The sequence below is a fragment of the Dasypus novemcinctus genome, chromosome 17, assembly GCF_030445035.2.
Source record: "Dasypus novemcinctus isolate mDasNov1 chromosome 17, mDasNov1.1.hap2, whole genome shotgun sequence".
Lineage (NCBI taxonomy): Eukaryota > Metazoa > Chordata > Mammalia > Cingulata > Dasypodidae > Dasypus > Dasypus novemcinctus.
Genome location: NC_080689.1, coordinates 19,676,448 through 19,693,574, shown reverse-complemented (window position 1 = coordinate 19,693,574; position 17,127 = coordinate 19,676,448). Strand labels below are relative to the sequence as shown.

General features: G+C 37.7%; 1 protein-coding gene across 19 annotated transcripts in view; it reads right to left on the bottom strand.

Moving 5' to 3' along the window:
* The window catches only part of BIRC6 (baculoviral IAP repeat containing 6), a 285,301-nt gene that overhangs the window by 179,792 nt on the left and 88,382 nt on the right, over window positions 1-17,127 (bottom strand). For all 19 annotated transcript variants that reach the window (XR_011646085.1, XR_009181110.2, XM_058278359.2 and 16 more), the window contains exons 11-13: window positions 6,382-6,531; window positions 2,565-2,790; window positions 271-431 (exon numbers count right to left, since the gene is read on the bottom strand). Coding sequence is in view for 17 of the 19 variants with exons in the window: in XM_058278359.2 (XP_058134342.1) it covers window positions 271-431; window positions 2,565-2,790; window positions 6,382-6,531 (537 nt within the window). In the remaining 2 variants the exon portion in view is untranslated. The remainder of the gene's footprint in view (window positions 1-270; window positions 432-2,564; window positions 2,791-6,381; window positions 6,532-17,127) is intronic.

Sequence of the window (17,127 nt, the reverse complement as noted above, 5' to 3'; positions counted from 1 at the left end):
TCTACTTTCTAAAAAAGCATGATTAAATTATCCAAATTTATTCAATTCTGAAAATTTCTGAGAGTTCTGAAGCGGACTCTTTACTGAAGAGTACTGAAATATTCTCTGGATTAACTTTTCTAAATAAAATCACACAAAAGTAGAGCAGGCAAATAATACTAGGGGCAAGGAGGGATGTCAAACCTGGACAGGAAACTTGAAAATTAGTTTTATTTAAGAAACCAACTTATGAGATAAAATTTTCAAACAGACATTTTGATCCATTCTTACCATTGACTTTCCCTAAGCCTGGAGCTTTATTTTTCAGCAGTGTCACTTGTATCTGTGGAATATTGGTGATGTTTGAGTTCAAAACGAATTTTAAGTCCACATGTCCAACCATACAAGCTTTAGGTAGAACCAATTCAAATACATGTTCATCCCAACTGTTGCTGTCAAATAAGGGATAAAATGCTAAATAAAGCAAAAAAAAATCTTTCTTTGGCAATCACATTACTGTTAACACGGCCTTTCATACTTTTTGGTTTACAGAATCCAATAAAACGAAATGTTTCTCAATGGGATCAGGAAAGAAGATAAGCAGCACCCAACAGTGAGTTAATCTTGGGGTAACGAAAAAATCTCACCTAAGGAATAGGTGAGATCTCACCTTCATAAACCTGTGGTCCTCAAGGCATAGCCTGCTGTGAATCAAAACTAACTGCAAATTACAGGGCCCCACCCTAGATTTATGACTGCACTTCTAGGAATCTGTATTTTAAAACCAGAACTTCCTGTAAACTTTATACATGCATACTCTCTGGTTTTAAATACTGTAAATATGTTGAAAAATTAAAATCTCCAAAACAATACTCCTGTGCTAAATTCCAGAATCACACTGACATGCCTACCAAACATCTCAAACTTTTTATAAATAAAACCAAATTTCTCAAATTGCCATTCCCAATCTCAGTAAACGGAAACTCCTTTTTTCAATTAGTTCAAGCCAAAACCTTAGAGTCCTCTTTGAATCTTTTTTCTCAGAAAAGATATATATCAGCAAATCCTGTTCCTTCTAACCAAATTACATTTAGAATCTGACCACCCTTTTCACTACCTCCTTGACTACCAACATTGTCCATCACTTCTCCTAGATTATTGAAACAGCATCCAACTGGAAGAGAATTCAAACTAGAATCCTTGCTTCTATCCCTGCCACCCACCACAACATCCTGTTATCTATTCTCAACAGAGCAGTCACAGTAATCCTTCTAAAATATAATCATAATGTATCACTCCTGCGATCAAAAGCCTTCAACACCTTCCCATCTGACTCAGGATAAAAGTCTTACTACAGCCTATACAAACAATCATGATTTGGCTTCCAGCTGCCTCTTCTGACTTCACCTCCTACCTCTTTCCTCTACTTACTGCACTCCAACAACCCTGGTCTTTCAAGCTCTTCTTAAAACTCACAAAACGTATTTTCAGGGTTTTTGTACTTGCTTTTGCCACTGAATTAATGTGTCCATGGAAGTCTTTCTCTGGCTCATTCTCTCACCCTCTCACACACACAGAGCAACAACTCTATCACCACACTCTGAACAATTTTTATACCCCTTATGACCATAGGACATAGTATATATTTATTGTCAGTATGTCCCCACTAGAATATAAAGTCCATAACAGTCACATTTATTAGTGTCTATAAAAGCACCTGACATAAAACAGGCATTTAAACATTTGCTAAATGATTTTGTGCAATGACCAAACTAATTGCAAGTATGTATCACTATTTTATTCCACAACTAAAAGTAAGAACATATGTACAACAGTGTTCTTAGCAGCATTATTCACAATAGCTAAAAGGTAGAAGCAACTCGAGTGGTCCACTGACAGATGAATGGATAAATAAAATGTGGTGTATACATGCAATGGAATATCATTCAGTCTGAAAAAGGAATAATGTTCTGATACATTCAACAACACGGATGAATCCTGAAGACATCACAAATAAATAACTCGGACAAAAATTATATGATTTCATTTATATGAAATAACTAAAATATGCAAACTCATAGAGACAAAAGGTAGATTACTGGTTACCAAGAGCAGGATATAGTGGGGTGGGGAGGATGAGGAGCTACTGCCTAACAATACAAAGTTTCTGTTTAGGGTGATGAAAAAATTTCTATACTGGGTGGTAGTGATGGTAGCACAACACTGCAAATATAATTAATATCAATGAACTGCAAACTTAAAACTGGTTAAAAGGGGAAATTATGAGCTGTATATATATTACCATAATAAAAAGTTTAAAAATACATATTCACAGCACTGTGAATGTAATTAATGCCACTAAATTGCACTTTTAAAAATGGTTGATTTCAAATTTTATGTTAAAGATTTTAATTACAATAAATTTTTTATAGTGAAAATACAAAAAGGAATAGGAATTTAACAATTTTCAAAGACAAAGTGACAAAAGCAACAAGGAAGCCATAGTAATATACCTAAAAATTCTGTTTCCTCTAAGAAATACATTATAGGGAACTGAAATTAAATATTTTGGAATAACGTTCTACCTGTCAGTCTGCAGTTTCCATGTTCTAGTATGCTGAGCAGCATCTCCATGATGTTGCTGATGCAAGTGCTGAGGATGCCTTCTTTGTTGCTGTTCTTGTTGAACTTCTACCCAACATGGAGGAACAGTAGCTGAAAATCGTGGCGTCAAAGTCTCAAAGCGAGTTAGCTCCACTAGAGATGTCAATATTTCAAGGGTGAATGGCTGGTCCACCAATAGATCAACTCCTTAACACAAGTGAATGTGGTATTTGAAAAGGTTTTAAAAAAATAAGTTTTAATTCATGTTTTTCTATTCATTTACACTTGCCAAATATCCTGAAAAGTAACAAAGTAGGCTCAAGTATCAATACATAACTAAAGCAACTAGCACTGATTGCATAATAAGCAAAGAAAAATCCATCATGAATATTTTAATGGAGTACTCAGTCTCCAAACCCTACTTGTTAGAAGTCACCTCCCTGAGATTTAACTAGCCCTACACTTATAAAGATAAAAAATTAGGGGTCTTAAATTGCAAGCCAAATTGACATTAGATCAACTTTTAGACCTTGTTGCTACAAAACAAAATGCTAGATACAGGAAGCACGTAACACTGACCAGTTTTTTCATCTATAAAAATGTAATTTAAAAAGAAACAGTCAAAGGTACATAGATAACAAATACTTACAACAGACTGAAAAGTTAAAACAATATTTTCCCACATCTGTGGTAGTTAAGAATATTTTTGAATATATACCAGTTTTACAAGGCTAACTGACAAACTGGTTTAGATAGATTAGTTTCCTTTTACAAATACATGTATTCATATTTGTGAAATGTCTAACACATCAGACAAAGCTGAGAAACTTATTCCCATTTCAGTTAATAGTAAGTTCTAAGAAGACTAAAATACATTCAGAATATTTTCACAAAGAAAAATTAAACCAAAATCTATGAAATTTTTACAAGCTTATTTCAAACCACATTAGTCTTTATTAACATAAATTCATCTTTTTCACAAAGCTGAAACCCTGACTGAAATAGGATTAAATATGGTTTGAACTGGGAGAGGAGGGAGGCAATTTTTCCCACCAGGAACATTAAGAAATCATGCCTTGAGGAAGGGATGGGGTGGTACTGTACTCTACTGGGACCTAGTAAATAGAGGCCAGAGATGCCGCCTTCCTCCTACAATGCACAAGACTCCTCTCTGCTGAGGTTGAGAAACCCTGATATAGAAAATGATGAAGATGACATATGACACTAGTAATCCCTAAAAATAATAAAAAATAAATCACTAAAGTTAACATATTATGCTAGTAAACTCTAAAATTTGCCTTTTTGCCAGAAAGGATGATGAAATGTCCAAATGTCTATAAAGATCAAATGCCAATTTTATGAATTATTTCTATTTGAAGTATGTTTGAGTTTAAATACACTTTTCATTAAAGATTTATTAAGAGTAATGAAATTGTTCCAAAATTTTTTGTGGTGATGAATGCACAACATTGTGATACACTTTCACTGATTACCCACTTTGGATAGATTGTATATGAATATATCTCAATAAAACTCCTTAATAAATAAATAATCATGCAAGAGTAAGCCAGAAATAGAACCTACGTATAGCAGGGGAATCAGAGAGAGATTAAGGGGTGAAGAATTTTCTTGTTAGTTTGTTTATTAGTATTTTTTTATTATAATTATTACTGAAATAATGAAGGGAAGTGAATGTGGCTCAAGCGATTGGATTCCCATCTACCAAATAGGAGGTCCAGGGTTCAATTCTCAGGGCCTCCTGGTGAAGGCAAGCTGGCCCGAGCAGAGCTGGCCTGAGCAGAGAGCTGGCCCACACCGAGAACTTGCCCACGCAGAGTGCTGGCCCACACAGGAGTGCTGGCCTGCGCAGGAGTGCTGGCCCAAATGGAGAGCTGGTGCAGCAAGATGACGCAAGAAAAGAGACACGGAGGAGAGACAACAAGAGACGCAGCCAACCAGGGAACTGAGGTGGCACAAAAGATTGAGTACCTCTCTGCTACTCCAGAAAGTCCCAGGATCGGTTCCCAGTGCTGCCTAAAGAGAAGACAAGCAGACACAGAAGAACACACAGCAAACGAACAGAGAGAGCAGACGGCAAGCGCAAAACAGTGGGGGCAGGAGGGGCCAGGGGTTAATAAATAAATAAATCTTTTTAAAAAAAGAAATCATGAAAATGCTCTAATGCTGACTGAGGTAATAAATACAAAACTATGTGATTATACCAAATACCACTGATCATACACTTTCAATGAATTATATGCTTTATTAAAATCTATCAATAAAACTGATTTATTTTTAAAATATTGCGATTCATACACACTAAAATATGATTAAATATCTCAGGTGGTCTAAAAGATCTGTCTAATGAACAGCTATTTTAATGAAAAAAGATTCACCAAGCTCCTTTTAAATGCTAGGTTCAGGGAATAAAATATGATAAGTGCTAAGAGTAAAATGTAAGAGCACTATGGAAGTACAAAAGGACTCACTGTAGGCATAAAGCGTGGGAATAAGAGACCTTTCTAGATTAGTGTAATATGTGAAGGGCTGAAAACAAAATTGTATACTTAAGAAATTACGAAAACTTTTATTGTTACTGGAAAGTGAAAAGCAAGACAACATTGGAATAACACAGCATCATTACTTCCTTTGAAAAATAGCTCTGCAGGGCAGCGTAGACTGAATGGCAGAAAAGACAGAACAAACACAGACCTATTTGAAGATTAAGGAGGGTCTAAACATACCATCCCAGCTAGAGAATATTTTTTTCAGCTTTGCAATCCAAATAGTAATATTATCCATTCCCCTGATTTTATACTTCTTAGTATATATATATATTTTTAAGATTTATTTATTTATCCCCGTCGTTGTTTGAGGCCACTATCTGTTCTGTGTCCATTTGCTGTCTGCTCTCTGTCTACTCATCTTCTCTTTACGAGGCACCAGAAATCAAACCCGGGACTCCCATGTGGGAGTCACATAAGCCACCTCAGCTCCCTGGTTTGTTATGTCTCTCATTGTCTTTCCTCTTTGTGTCTTCTTATGTAGCGTCATCTTGTTGAATCAGCTCACCTTCTCCAGGAGGCACCAGGAACTGAACCCTGGACCTCCCATGTTGTAGGTGGAAGCCCAATTGCTTAAGCCACATCTGCTTCCCTATCCTTTTTTTTTTTAAAGATTTATTTATTTACTTTGCCACCCCCTACCTCTTTGTTTGTGCTTGCCATGTCTATTCATTGTTTGTGCTCACTGTGTCATGCTCACTGTGCCTGTTGTGTGCCCGTCTTCTTTTTAGGAGGCACTGGTAATCGAACCTGGGAACTCCGATACGGGAGGAAGGTATCTGATCACCTGAGCCAACTCCACTCCCTGCTTGTTCTGTCTCTCGTTGTGTTTCTTCATTGTGTGTCTTTGTTGCCTCATCTCACTGTGTCAGCTCTCACCGCACCAGCCTGTCAAGTCAGCTTGCTGCCTTGCTCATCTTTTTTAGGAGGCACTGGGAACTGAACCTAGGACTCCCACATGGTGTTGCTCAATGTCTTTTTTCACGTGTTATTTTCCCTCAACTAGACCATAAGTTCCTTAACAACAAAAATAATGCATTCACTCATACTGATCAACCTAAAACAGGTAACAAACCTGATAAAAAATGTCAACTAGGAAATGAACTTCCACAGCAAATTAAGAGTTAATTATAAAAATGGAAGTAAGGTTTAAGATTATATAAGAGAGTCTCAGAAAACCTTTAACATCTCAATAAATTACATTTAAAAATAATTTAAAATTTTAATACAATACCTGAAATGCCAGGACTTGAAGGATTTGATATAGGTTTGGAACCTTCTGAAGATGGTTCTATTCCTTTAGAAAGAGATCCATCCACTAGTATATCAGCTTCATCAATATCATCACAAGTTCCTCCAATTTGGAGAAAATGAAGCTCACCGCCTATAGTGTAGTAAAATTCCATCAACACAGATACATGGAAACTGGAAAAACATTAAGCACGCTACCTTACGGAGGAAACATAATTTACTTTAGTAACACTTGCTAGGGAGATAAAAGGCAAGCTTGGAAATTAAACTGTCAACTAACTGCAAATGGAAAATCAATTTAAATGAAGAAAATGACAAATACATAAACATACATGAAAATAGTTATTTGAGTACTTACGTGTGCAAAACTATTTTAAGTACCTAAATTAATTCATTTAATTTTCACAAAAAGCCTTGAGATAGGGACTATTATTGTGGCCAGTTTACAGATAAGGAAAGAGACACACTAACTATATTGGGATCCACAGTCCAATCTCTTAATCTCAGCAGTTTCAAAAGTAAACAAAGATTATCAATTTTTTTGAAACACTCACAATGAAATGAAATTTCTCGTTTTCATATCTATACTGCAGAATAAAACTGCAAGTGAACTTAGCAAATATTTAAGAGAACAATCAATGAATAAAAGTATATTCTAGCAAGATTATTTAGAGATTCATTTCAGGCAAGACACAGGAAGGAAGACAACAAATCCTCTCTCCAAAATGCAACCATGAAGCTAGACAACTGTTTGAACTCCAGGGTGGCACAAGTCACGAAAACCAGCAGATTCACTTCCAATACCAGAGGGGAGACAGCAGATTCACTTCCAATACCAGAGGGGAGACATCTTAATTTTGAGAGCTGCCAGTCGAAGTGGATATATCAATGACAAGTGAACAAAGAACCTTGTCCATCAGCTGTGATAGCCTGAGGACACAATTCTATCTGGGGAAAACAAAGGACAAGCAAACTACCCAGAGATTTAACATGTAGTTTCAAGAAGTAAGGCAGGCATAGTGAGGAGCTTGATTAAATTTTCCATGTGTCCCATACTGATCAAAGGCTGTGCACGTCTCTGTGTCTATTTATCAATCCATTTTCTGAACACTTAAATGTACGTTGTATATATCATATTCCATGAACACTTAATACTGCCATGTATATTTCCTAAGAACAAGATATTCACATATGTAACCACCTGAAGTGTAGTTATCAAGTTCAAGAAATTTAACATTGATATAAGGCTTATAAATTATATTCCAATTTTTTCCTATGTCCCTTTGAGCCTTTCTTCTCCCATTCTTAAATCCCAGCCAGAATCATGAATAGCATTCGTCATTATCTCCTTAGTTTCTCTCTCTTTTTCAGTCATGGAAACATATATACTGTATTTAATCCCAACCTCTCCCAAGCATATCATTCAGTGGGATTAATCAACCAAATTTGTAATGTTGCAGTACTCTCAGCACCATCTACTACTATTACTTACTTTCCCTTCATTCCAAACAGAAATCCTTCACTCATTTTGCATAGACTCCCCGTTGCTCCTGCCCCCTACCCCTGGTAAACGCTACTAATTTCTGTCTCTATGAGTTTACATATTCTCGGGTATTTTCTTTGTAGTTACCGTGGGAGTTAAATTTAATATCCTAAATCTGTAACAATCTCATTTGTTTTTATATCAACTTGAAAAGCATACATAAACTCTGCTACTATATCCCTTTGTCCCATCATTTTAATGTAGTGCTTGCCATAAATTACATACTTGAACATTATGAGTCCAAATTATATTTATGCATTTGCCTTATTGGATCTTATGAGAAGAACAGGAATTTCAGGACTTAAATCACAAATATAATATTGGTATTGACATTTACCCCTGTCTTTGTCTTTACCAGAGCTCTCTATACTTCAACTGGCTTCAGTCAATTCTCTAGTATCCTTTCCTTTCAATCTGCAGAACTCCCTTTGTATTTCTTGTAGGTCTGTTCTACTTGTTGAGGAAATCTCTCAGCTTTTGTTTATCTAGCAGTGTCTTAATCTTTCCCTTGTTTTTGAAAGAGTTTTTCTTATTTGTAACTTTTTACATTCAGCACTTCCTACTGCCTTCCTGCCTCCATGGTTTCCAATAAGAAATTGACGCTTAATCTTATTGAGGTTTCTTTTTATGTGATATGTTGCTCCTCTCTTATTGCTTTCAGAATTCTATCTTTATCCTTGGCACTGGACAGTTTGATTTAACATGGTGCAATGTAGGTCTGTTTGGGCTTATCCTGTTTGAAGTTTGTTGAGCACCTTGGATGTGTATATTCATATATTTCGTTAAATTAGGAAGTTTTCAGCCATTACTTCTTTGAATATTCTCTTGGCTCCATTCTCTTTCTTCTGGAATTCCCCAAAATGTGTATACTGGTATGCTTAATTGTGTTCCACAGGTTCCTCAGACACTTCACTTTTCTTATATTTTTTAAATCTTCTTTTAGAATGAGTGATACAAATTCTTTTCAAATTAATGGCTTCTTTCTTTTACCAGCTACAATCTGCTGTTAAAAGCTCTTCGTTCTGCATGATGAAACTGGACTCAGATGGGATCTCTTTTCACAAGACTTTCATGCTACTTTACTGGAATTGTAGGTGGTGTTGGGGTTTAAGATATATTTAGAGGATTTGAATCTCTGGACTGACAATATGATAGCCAGGCCCTGAGCCTCAACAGACATCAGCTCCTACACTCTGATTTATTGGACTCACCCCACTCAGCTAAGATGGAGTTGAAAAAGGACAACCACCACACCATGGAGCCTAGAGTGCCTACAACTGAAAGCAGGAGGATTGCATGCAGTATCCATGTGGAATCGGAGCCTCCTCTTGACATGGAGGTACAACAGACACAACCAATCCAAGGTCCACATAGATAAGGTGGCATTGGAGTGGGAAAAGTGGCCATGGTGGCTGATGGGTATGGGGAATGGCAGGAAGAGATGAGATGTGGAGGCGTTTTGGGGACTTGGAGTTGCCCTGGATGGTGCTTCAGGGGCAATCACTGGACACTGTAAATCCTCCCAGGGCCCACTGGATGGAACGTGGGAGAGTATGGGCTATGATGTGGACCACTGACCATGAGGTGCAGAGATGCCCAGAGATGTACTTACCAAATGCAATGGATGTGTCATGATGATGGGAGTGAGTGTTGCTGTGGGGGGAGTGGTGGGGTGGGGGTGGGGGGTTGAATGGGACCTCATATTTTTTTAATGTAATATTTTTACAAAATGAATTTAAAAAAAAAAAGCCATTAGGGGATTTAAAATTTCTGTTACTGTGGTGTTCAGCTCTGCTTGGTTCCTTTTCATAATTTCCATCTCTTTATTCTCTTTGAGTTTTATTTTTTTCCTGATTTCCTTTAGTTCTTTGTCCATATTTTCCTTTAGCTTCTTGAGCATGTTTATTTTTAAAAAGTCTGCCTGGAAGCAGCTATGTATGGCAGGGGAAGGACAGAGAGATTGAGAGGTGATTATTAAGGTGTAGAGTCATTTTTATTGTTATTATTATTATTATTATTAGTGGAGTAATGAAAATGCTCTAGCGAGCAGACGTAGCTCCAAGTGGTTGAGCACCTCCTTCCCAAGTACAAAGTCCCAGATTTGATTCCCAATACCTCCTAAAAACAAACAAACAAAATGAAAACACCAACTCTCATTGGAGAGAGTAGCTCAGTGGTTAACCGCCTGCTTCCCATGTATGAAGTCCTGGGTTCAATCATGCACGATTATTAGACTATACCAAATACCACTGACTGTACACTTTGGATGGACTGTATGCTTTGTGAATATGTATCTACAAAACTGATTTTTTTAAAAAAATGCCTTTGCCTGGAATATCTTTGGTGTGCTTCTCCTCACTGATGGTTTGTAATGATTTTAGCTTTCTACCTTTTCCTGGGAATCACTTCATGTTTCTATGTTTTGAAATCTTGACGTTTTGATATTTTAGTGTTTTATTGCTGTAATTTAACTTAAGCTTATATCCTGCTAGTATTATGGAATGGCTTTCCTTGAAATCAAGGAGCTAACTATATCTTTCTCAATCTTTGGTATTTGACCAGTGTGAGTACTCTCTTTCAGGGTTTATCCACACACTGAGTTTGGAGAATAGCTCCAGGCCAAAACATATGTCCTCTCTGATCCTGTATGCATGTGTCTCTTGGCCTTAGTATGTATACATGACCCTAAGAATTTCCGCATATACATGGATGATTCCCCACTTGTCTAGGAAAGTTTTCTCACAATCCCAGGCACTGCACCGTGATGCCCTTACCTTAGCCCTGGCAGTTTGAGTGGATTGCTTTTCTGGAGTAGATGTAGAAGAGCTTCAGTGAGCCGCCTTCTTCACGCAGAGCAAGTTCTGGGATACTGAGACCCTCAGGCCATCACCGGACTGACTGGGCTATGTTCCCAGTATGCATATGAGGGTTATGCAGTCTCTCTGTTCCCTCTGGAACTGTGAACAGGGATCCATACTGGTAGGGCAAACCTACTCTGTGCCAAGCCAATGAAGGAATGGGGTAGGGCCAGCCTGGGTGCCAAGGATTTCCACTACTTTTAAGTGGACTTTTTCTTGATGTGGCACTCACCCTGTTACTACAATCCTTGAACTGTTTCTTTGGAGGTTCTTAAATGATTGTTCTATTAGTTCTTGCTGATTGTTCAAAGCTTTCGTAGGCATACAGTGTTCTAAAGCATCTTTACTCTATAATCTTGATTATAGGTTCCCCAATCATTCATTCTGAAGAATAGTTGAGTTGTATGTAAACTTTTCAGTTGACATTATTTTTCCTACACTTTGAGATGTCATTCTATTGCATTCTGGATTTCAGTTTTTGATGAGACATCAGTTATTAATTTTATTAGTTTCCCTGTCTGAACTAAGTCATTTTTCTATTTTCACCATTACAATTTTCACATTTTCTTTAGCTTTTAACAGTTTGACTAAAATGTTTATAAATGTGAAACTCTTTATCCTACTTGGGTGAGGTTGTTAGACTGACTGGATTTGTAGACTAATGCTGTTCATCAAAATTGGGTAGATTTTGCTCATTATTTCTTCAAATATATATTTAAAACCTTATCTCTCTTTCCTTTTATTCTGGAAATCCCATTATATATATGTTCTTACACTTGATCTGCCTCAAAGGTATCTGAAGTTCTTTCTCTTCAATCTTTTCTCCGTTATTCCGATTGGCTAATTTATTAATCAGTCTTCACTCCACTTATTAAATCTACTTCCATCTTAAACCTGCTTTTCTTTTTATTAAAAATGAAATTTGCTTATTGACGGCAAGCAGATACAAGCAATATAAAAATCAAAACTTTATCTGGCATTTAATTGTCTGTTCTTCCTCTATTTGTAAAATGGAAGATGGCTTTTATCTGTACAATTTCTAAGTCCTCCAATCTGCTATGAAATTAATATGCAGAGGGAAGCTGTCAGGCAGATTTCCTGAGCAACTCCTGAGACAATTCTTATGAGGGTGGAGGAATTAATTCCTCAATTCTGCCTAACTCTTTTCCTTCTGTTTCATGTTTACTACAACAGTCATTGCAAGTGATGGTAAACCCAGCAATTACCAAAAAGAAGCTCTAGAAGCCATTCTGCCATCTTGACACTAGTCCAGATCATTCATTACTTTGTCCACAGCGAGAAGGTCTTTTTGATTTCCCAAAATTCTAAGAACTCTTTTTCCATGAGTACTCTCAGGTTTTCCTTTGTTAAGTAGTCTTAGTATCCAGCAAATTTTTGAAATGTAAACATCATAGTTTCCATGGCATGTTCCATTTGAGATGGCATTTTGGTGAGGTCTGTTGAAATCTTGGCTTGGTGCAGATGCTGAAGAGTCAGTCTTAAATCTTTTGAGCCTCTCTAGTGAATTTTTTTATTTCCGGTATTTTCCTTTTCAACTCCAAAAAATTTCCTTCTGCGCTTTTCCTGTAATTTCTATTTCTTTGTTAATGTTCTTTATTTATTAAGTCATTTTCACCAGCTTACTATTATTTCTTATATTTGGTGTCTTCTTGTTCTCTAAAAATATTTGCAATAGCATTTCAAAGTATTTGATAAATTTAACAATTGGGATGTGTGGAGACATTTTCCACTGACTCTTTTTATTCTTAAGTATGGATCAGTCTTTCTCTCCATGTCTTGTAATTATTTAATACTAGACATTTTAGATAACATCAAGTAGAAACTCTGGTTTCTGATTTTTCTCTCTTAAGAGTTTTTGTTTGTTTGTCCATGGCTACCATCCTCTATAGTTCTAATTAGCAAAATGTCTGAACATAGAGATGAAAACTATAAAAAAGAAAACAAAAATCTGATCTTCAAAGTTCAGTAATTGAAATGAAAAACTCATCAGATGAACAACATCCCCTGAAAAAGAAGTCCATCTGCCCTCCCCACACCCCCTGAGGTTTAGTGAATAAAAGGACAGACCCTACTTGCTAAAAACTTTGCAGGACAATAGAAACTTGAGGACTCCACAAATGCTTAATTTAAGAAAAAGTAAGGCAAACGGACTTTGGCCCAGTGGTTAGGGCGTCCGGCTACCACATGGGAGGTCCGCGGTTCAAGCCCCGAGCCTCCTTGACCCGTGTGGAGCTGGCCCACATGCAGTGCTGATGCGCACAAGGAGTGCCCTGCCACACAGGGGTGTCCCCCACGTAGGGGAGCCCCACGCGCAAGGAGTGCACCCATGAGAGCCGCCCAGCGCGAAGGAGGGAGCAGCCTGCCGAGGAATGGCGCCACCCACACTTCCCGTGCCGCTGTCAACAACAGAAGCGGACAAAGAAACAAGACGCAGCAAAAACACAGAGAAAACAGACAACCGGGGGAGGGGAGGGTAATTAAATAAATAAAAATAATAAATCTTTAAAAAAAAAAAAAAAGAAAAGAAAAAGTAAAATATCAGGTAGGAAATTTCCATCGTGACCTACCAGTGGTTCCCATTTCTCTCCCACTTACTCAATCCCACAAGGACAGGGAGCCATTCAGAGTCAGCCGCCTGGATTTACATAGCAAACAAAGACTACAGAGTCATTTGCAGCAAGGAGTTAGAATCCCACATAGACCCTCCACAAACATCTAGGCAAAAGGACCAAGTCAGCAGCAACCCAGGTCAGAAAACAAGCAGTTGAGCAGTGCTGTATACAAAAGGACAAGGTGGGAAGCAGATCTGGCTCAACTGATAGAGCATCCACCTATCATAAAGGAGGCCGAGAGTTCAAACCCAGGGCCTCCTGACTCTGAGCCAACCCATGCACGGTGCTGATGCACACAAGGAGTGCCACGCCACGAAGAGGTATCCCCTGTGTAGGAGAGCCCCACATGCAAGGAGTACACCCCCTCAAGGAGAGCTGCCCAGTATGAAAAAAAACGTAGCCTGCCCAGGAGTGGCACTGCACACATGGAGAGCTGACACACCAAGATGACGCAACAAAAAGAGACACAGATTCCCAGTGCCACTGACAAGAATGAAAGCCACGCAGGGAATGGACACAGGGAGCAGACAAATGGGCTGGGGGGGCGGGGGGGGCGAAGGGGAGAGTAATAAAGAAAAAATAAATAAATCTTAAAAAAAAAATAAAAACAAAAAACAAAAAAGGGCAAGGGGGGGGCAGGGCAAAAAAAGAAGCAGCAGAAAGAGAAAAAAGAGAGAGTGAATGCATTATAACTCCTGGCAAGAACTATTGTGCCCTCACACAATCCAGTTTCTGTTGGCTGGGCCACTTAAACTCTTCATGGGTTTCCCAGAAGGAGAAGAGAAGGGAAAAGAGGCAGAAAGAATAACTGAGGGAATGATGGCCAAAAATTTCCCAACTTGTTATGAAAGACATAATACATGTCCAAGAAGTGCAATGTACTCCAAACATAATAAATCCTAATAGACCTATTCCATAACACACACTAATCAGAATGCCAAATGGCAAAGACAGTGAATTCTGAAAGCAGTAAGAGAAAATCAATTTTTTACAAACAAGGGATCCTCAATAAGACTGACAATTTATCATAAAAACAATGGCAAGGAGAAGTCAGTGGAATGATAGATTTAAGGTACTAAAAGAGAAAAACTTCTAGTTAAAAATTCTTTACCCATGAGTGAGAGTTTAAAACATACACAGAAAAACAGAAATTGGGAGTTTGTCAAAAAAGACCTGCCCTACAAGAATTATTAAAGGGAGTTCTGCAGGTTCAAAGGAAAAGACAAGAAAGAGTGGCTTGGAGTAGTGTAAGAAATTAAGATCATCAGTAAGGATAATTAAAAAGGTAAATGCTAAACCCGATAGTACTGTATCCTCAATAAACAACTCTACTCTTTAATCCCTGTAAGACTCAGAATACAATCCAAAAAGAAAAGAGTGTATTTCTGATAATGGATATGCAAAATATAAAGTGGGAAAGTGGGATAAAAACAACCTAAAGAGGGGAAACAGAGGGATATGGAACCAAAGAACGTGAATGCTACTAAAGCTAAGTATCTTTTCAAATTAGTAGATTACAGATGAAGGTTGTGTCATATAACGCTAAATGACATATAATGTCAAATAAAGTATTTTTAAAATATACAAGAACAGAAATAAGGACGAGATTAGTCAGAAACATGACCAAAAAAACAACTACCCAGAATAAGAGGCTGCAATAAAGGAAAAGACAAAAACAAATTTTTTTTAAAAGAATACGACATAAAAAAACAAAGGACAAAATGGCTGAAGAAAGTACTGCAGTAGTAACACTGAATGTTAATGGATTAAATTCCCCAGTCGAAAGACAGAGATTGGCAGAATGGATTAAAAAACATGATCCATGGGAAGTGGACTTGGCCCAGTAGTTAGGGCATCCATCTACCACATCCTTGACCCGTGTGGAGCTGGTCCATGCGCAGTGCTGACGCACACAAGGAGTGCCATGCAGGGGTGTCCCTGCGTAGGGGAGAACCACACGCAAGGAGTGCGCCCCATAAGGAGAGCCGCCCAGGGCGAAAGAAAGTTCAGCCTGCCCAGGAATGGCGCCGCACACATGGAGAGCTGACACAACAAGATGACACAACAAAAAGAAACACAGATTCCCGTGCCGCTGACAACAACAGAAGTGGACAAAGAACATGCAGCATGTATAGACACAGAGAACAGACAACTTGGGTGGGGGGGAGAAGGGGAGTGAAATAAATAAATAATTAAATTTTTTGAAAAGACATAATCCAGAGGAGCAGATGTGGCTCAAACGGTTTAGAGACTGCTTCCCACATGGGAGGTCCCGGGTTTGGTTCCCAGTGCCTCCCTGGAAAAAAAAAAAAAAAAAAAACAAGCAAAACAAACCAAAAAAACCCAACTCAGGTGATCCAATGTGGCTCAGTGGTTGAGTGCCAGCTTCCCACATACGAGGTTCTAGGCTCAATCCCTGGCCCCTGGTGCCTTAAAAAAAAAAAAACTGCACATGCACAACATGATGCAATTGTATGCTGTTTAAAAAGAGACTCACTTTAGACCCAAAGACACAATTAGGTTGAAAGTGAAAGAATGGGAAGAGACAATCCATGCACATAGTAAGCAAAAAGTGCCGGGTGGGGTAGCTATGCTAATATCGGACAAAATAGACATTAAGTCAAAAGCTGTTACAAGTGACAAAGAAGGACACAATATATTAATAAAGGTGACACTCCAGAAGAAATAACTGTCATAAATATTTATGCACCAACAGGGTGCCCCAAAATCCATGAGACAAACAGGCAAAACTGAAGGGAGAAACAGACACCTCTATAATAATAGTTGGAGACTACAATACACCACTTTCATCAATAGACAGAACATCGAAACAGAAGACCAATAAGTAAAATGAGAACTTGAATACGACAAATGAACGATACCTAACAAACATATACAGAATACTGCACAAGCAAAAGAGCACGACATATATTCTTTTCAAGAGCACATGGATCATTCTCCAGGATAGTGATAGACCTGGGTCACAGAACAAGTCTGAATACATTCAAAAAGATGAAATTATACAAAGCCGCTTCTCTGCCCATAATGGAATGAAGCTGGAAATCAGTAACAGGCAGAGAACTAGAAAATCCACAAATATATGGACATTAAATAACACTCTCTTTGTTTAAACAATCACTGGGTCAAAGAAGAAACTGCAAAGGAAATCAATAAATACCTTGAAACAAATGAAAATGAAAAAATAACTCATCAAAACATATGAGATAAAGGGAAGGCAGCGCTAAGAGGGAAATTTAGAGCCCTAAATTAAATTTTAAAAGGATAAAGAGCTAAAATCAAAACCCTAACTGCACACCTGGAGAAACGAGAAAAAAGAAGAGCAAAGTAAACCCAAAGCAAGCAGAAGGAAAGAAATAATAAAGATTAAAGCAGAAGTAAGTGAAATCAGCCATTTGAAAAACAGAGAATTAATAAAATCAAAAGTTGGTACTTTGAAAATATCAATAAATTTGACAAACCCTTTCCTAGACTGACAAAGAAAAAAGAGAGATGTCAATAAAACCAGAAATGAGGACATTACTGCTGATCACATAGAAATAAAATCATAAGAAGATACTATCAACATTTGTATGCCAAATTAGACAAGCTAGATGAAATGAACAAAATTCTAGAAACACACAAACAATTTATACTGACTCCAGAAGAAACAGAAAACCACAACAGACCAACTACAA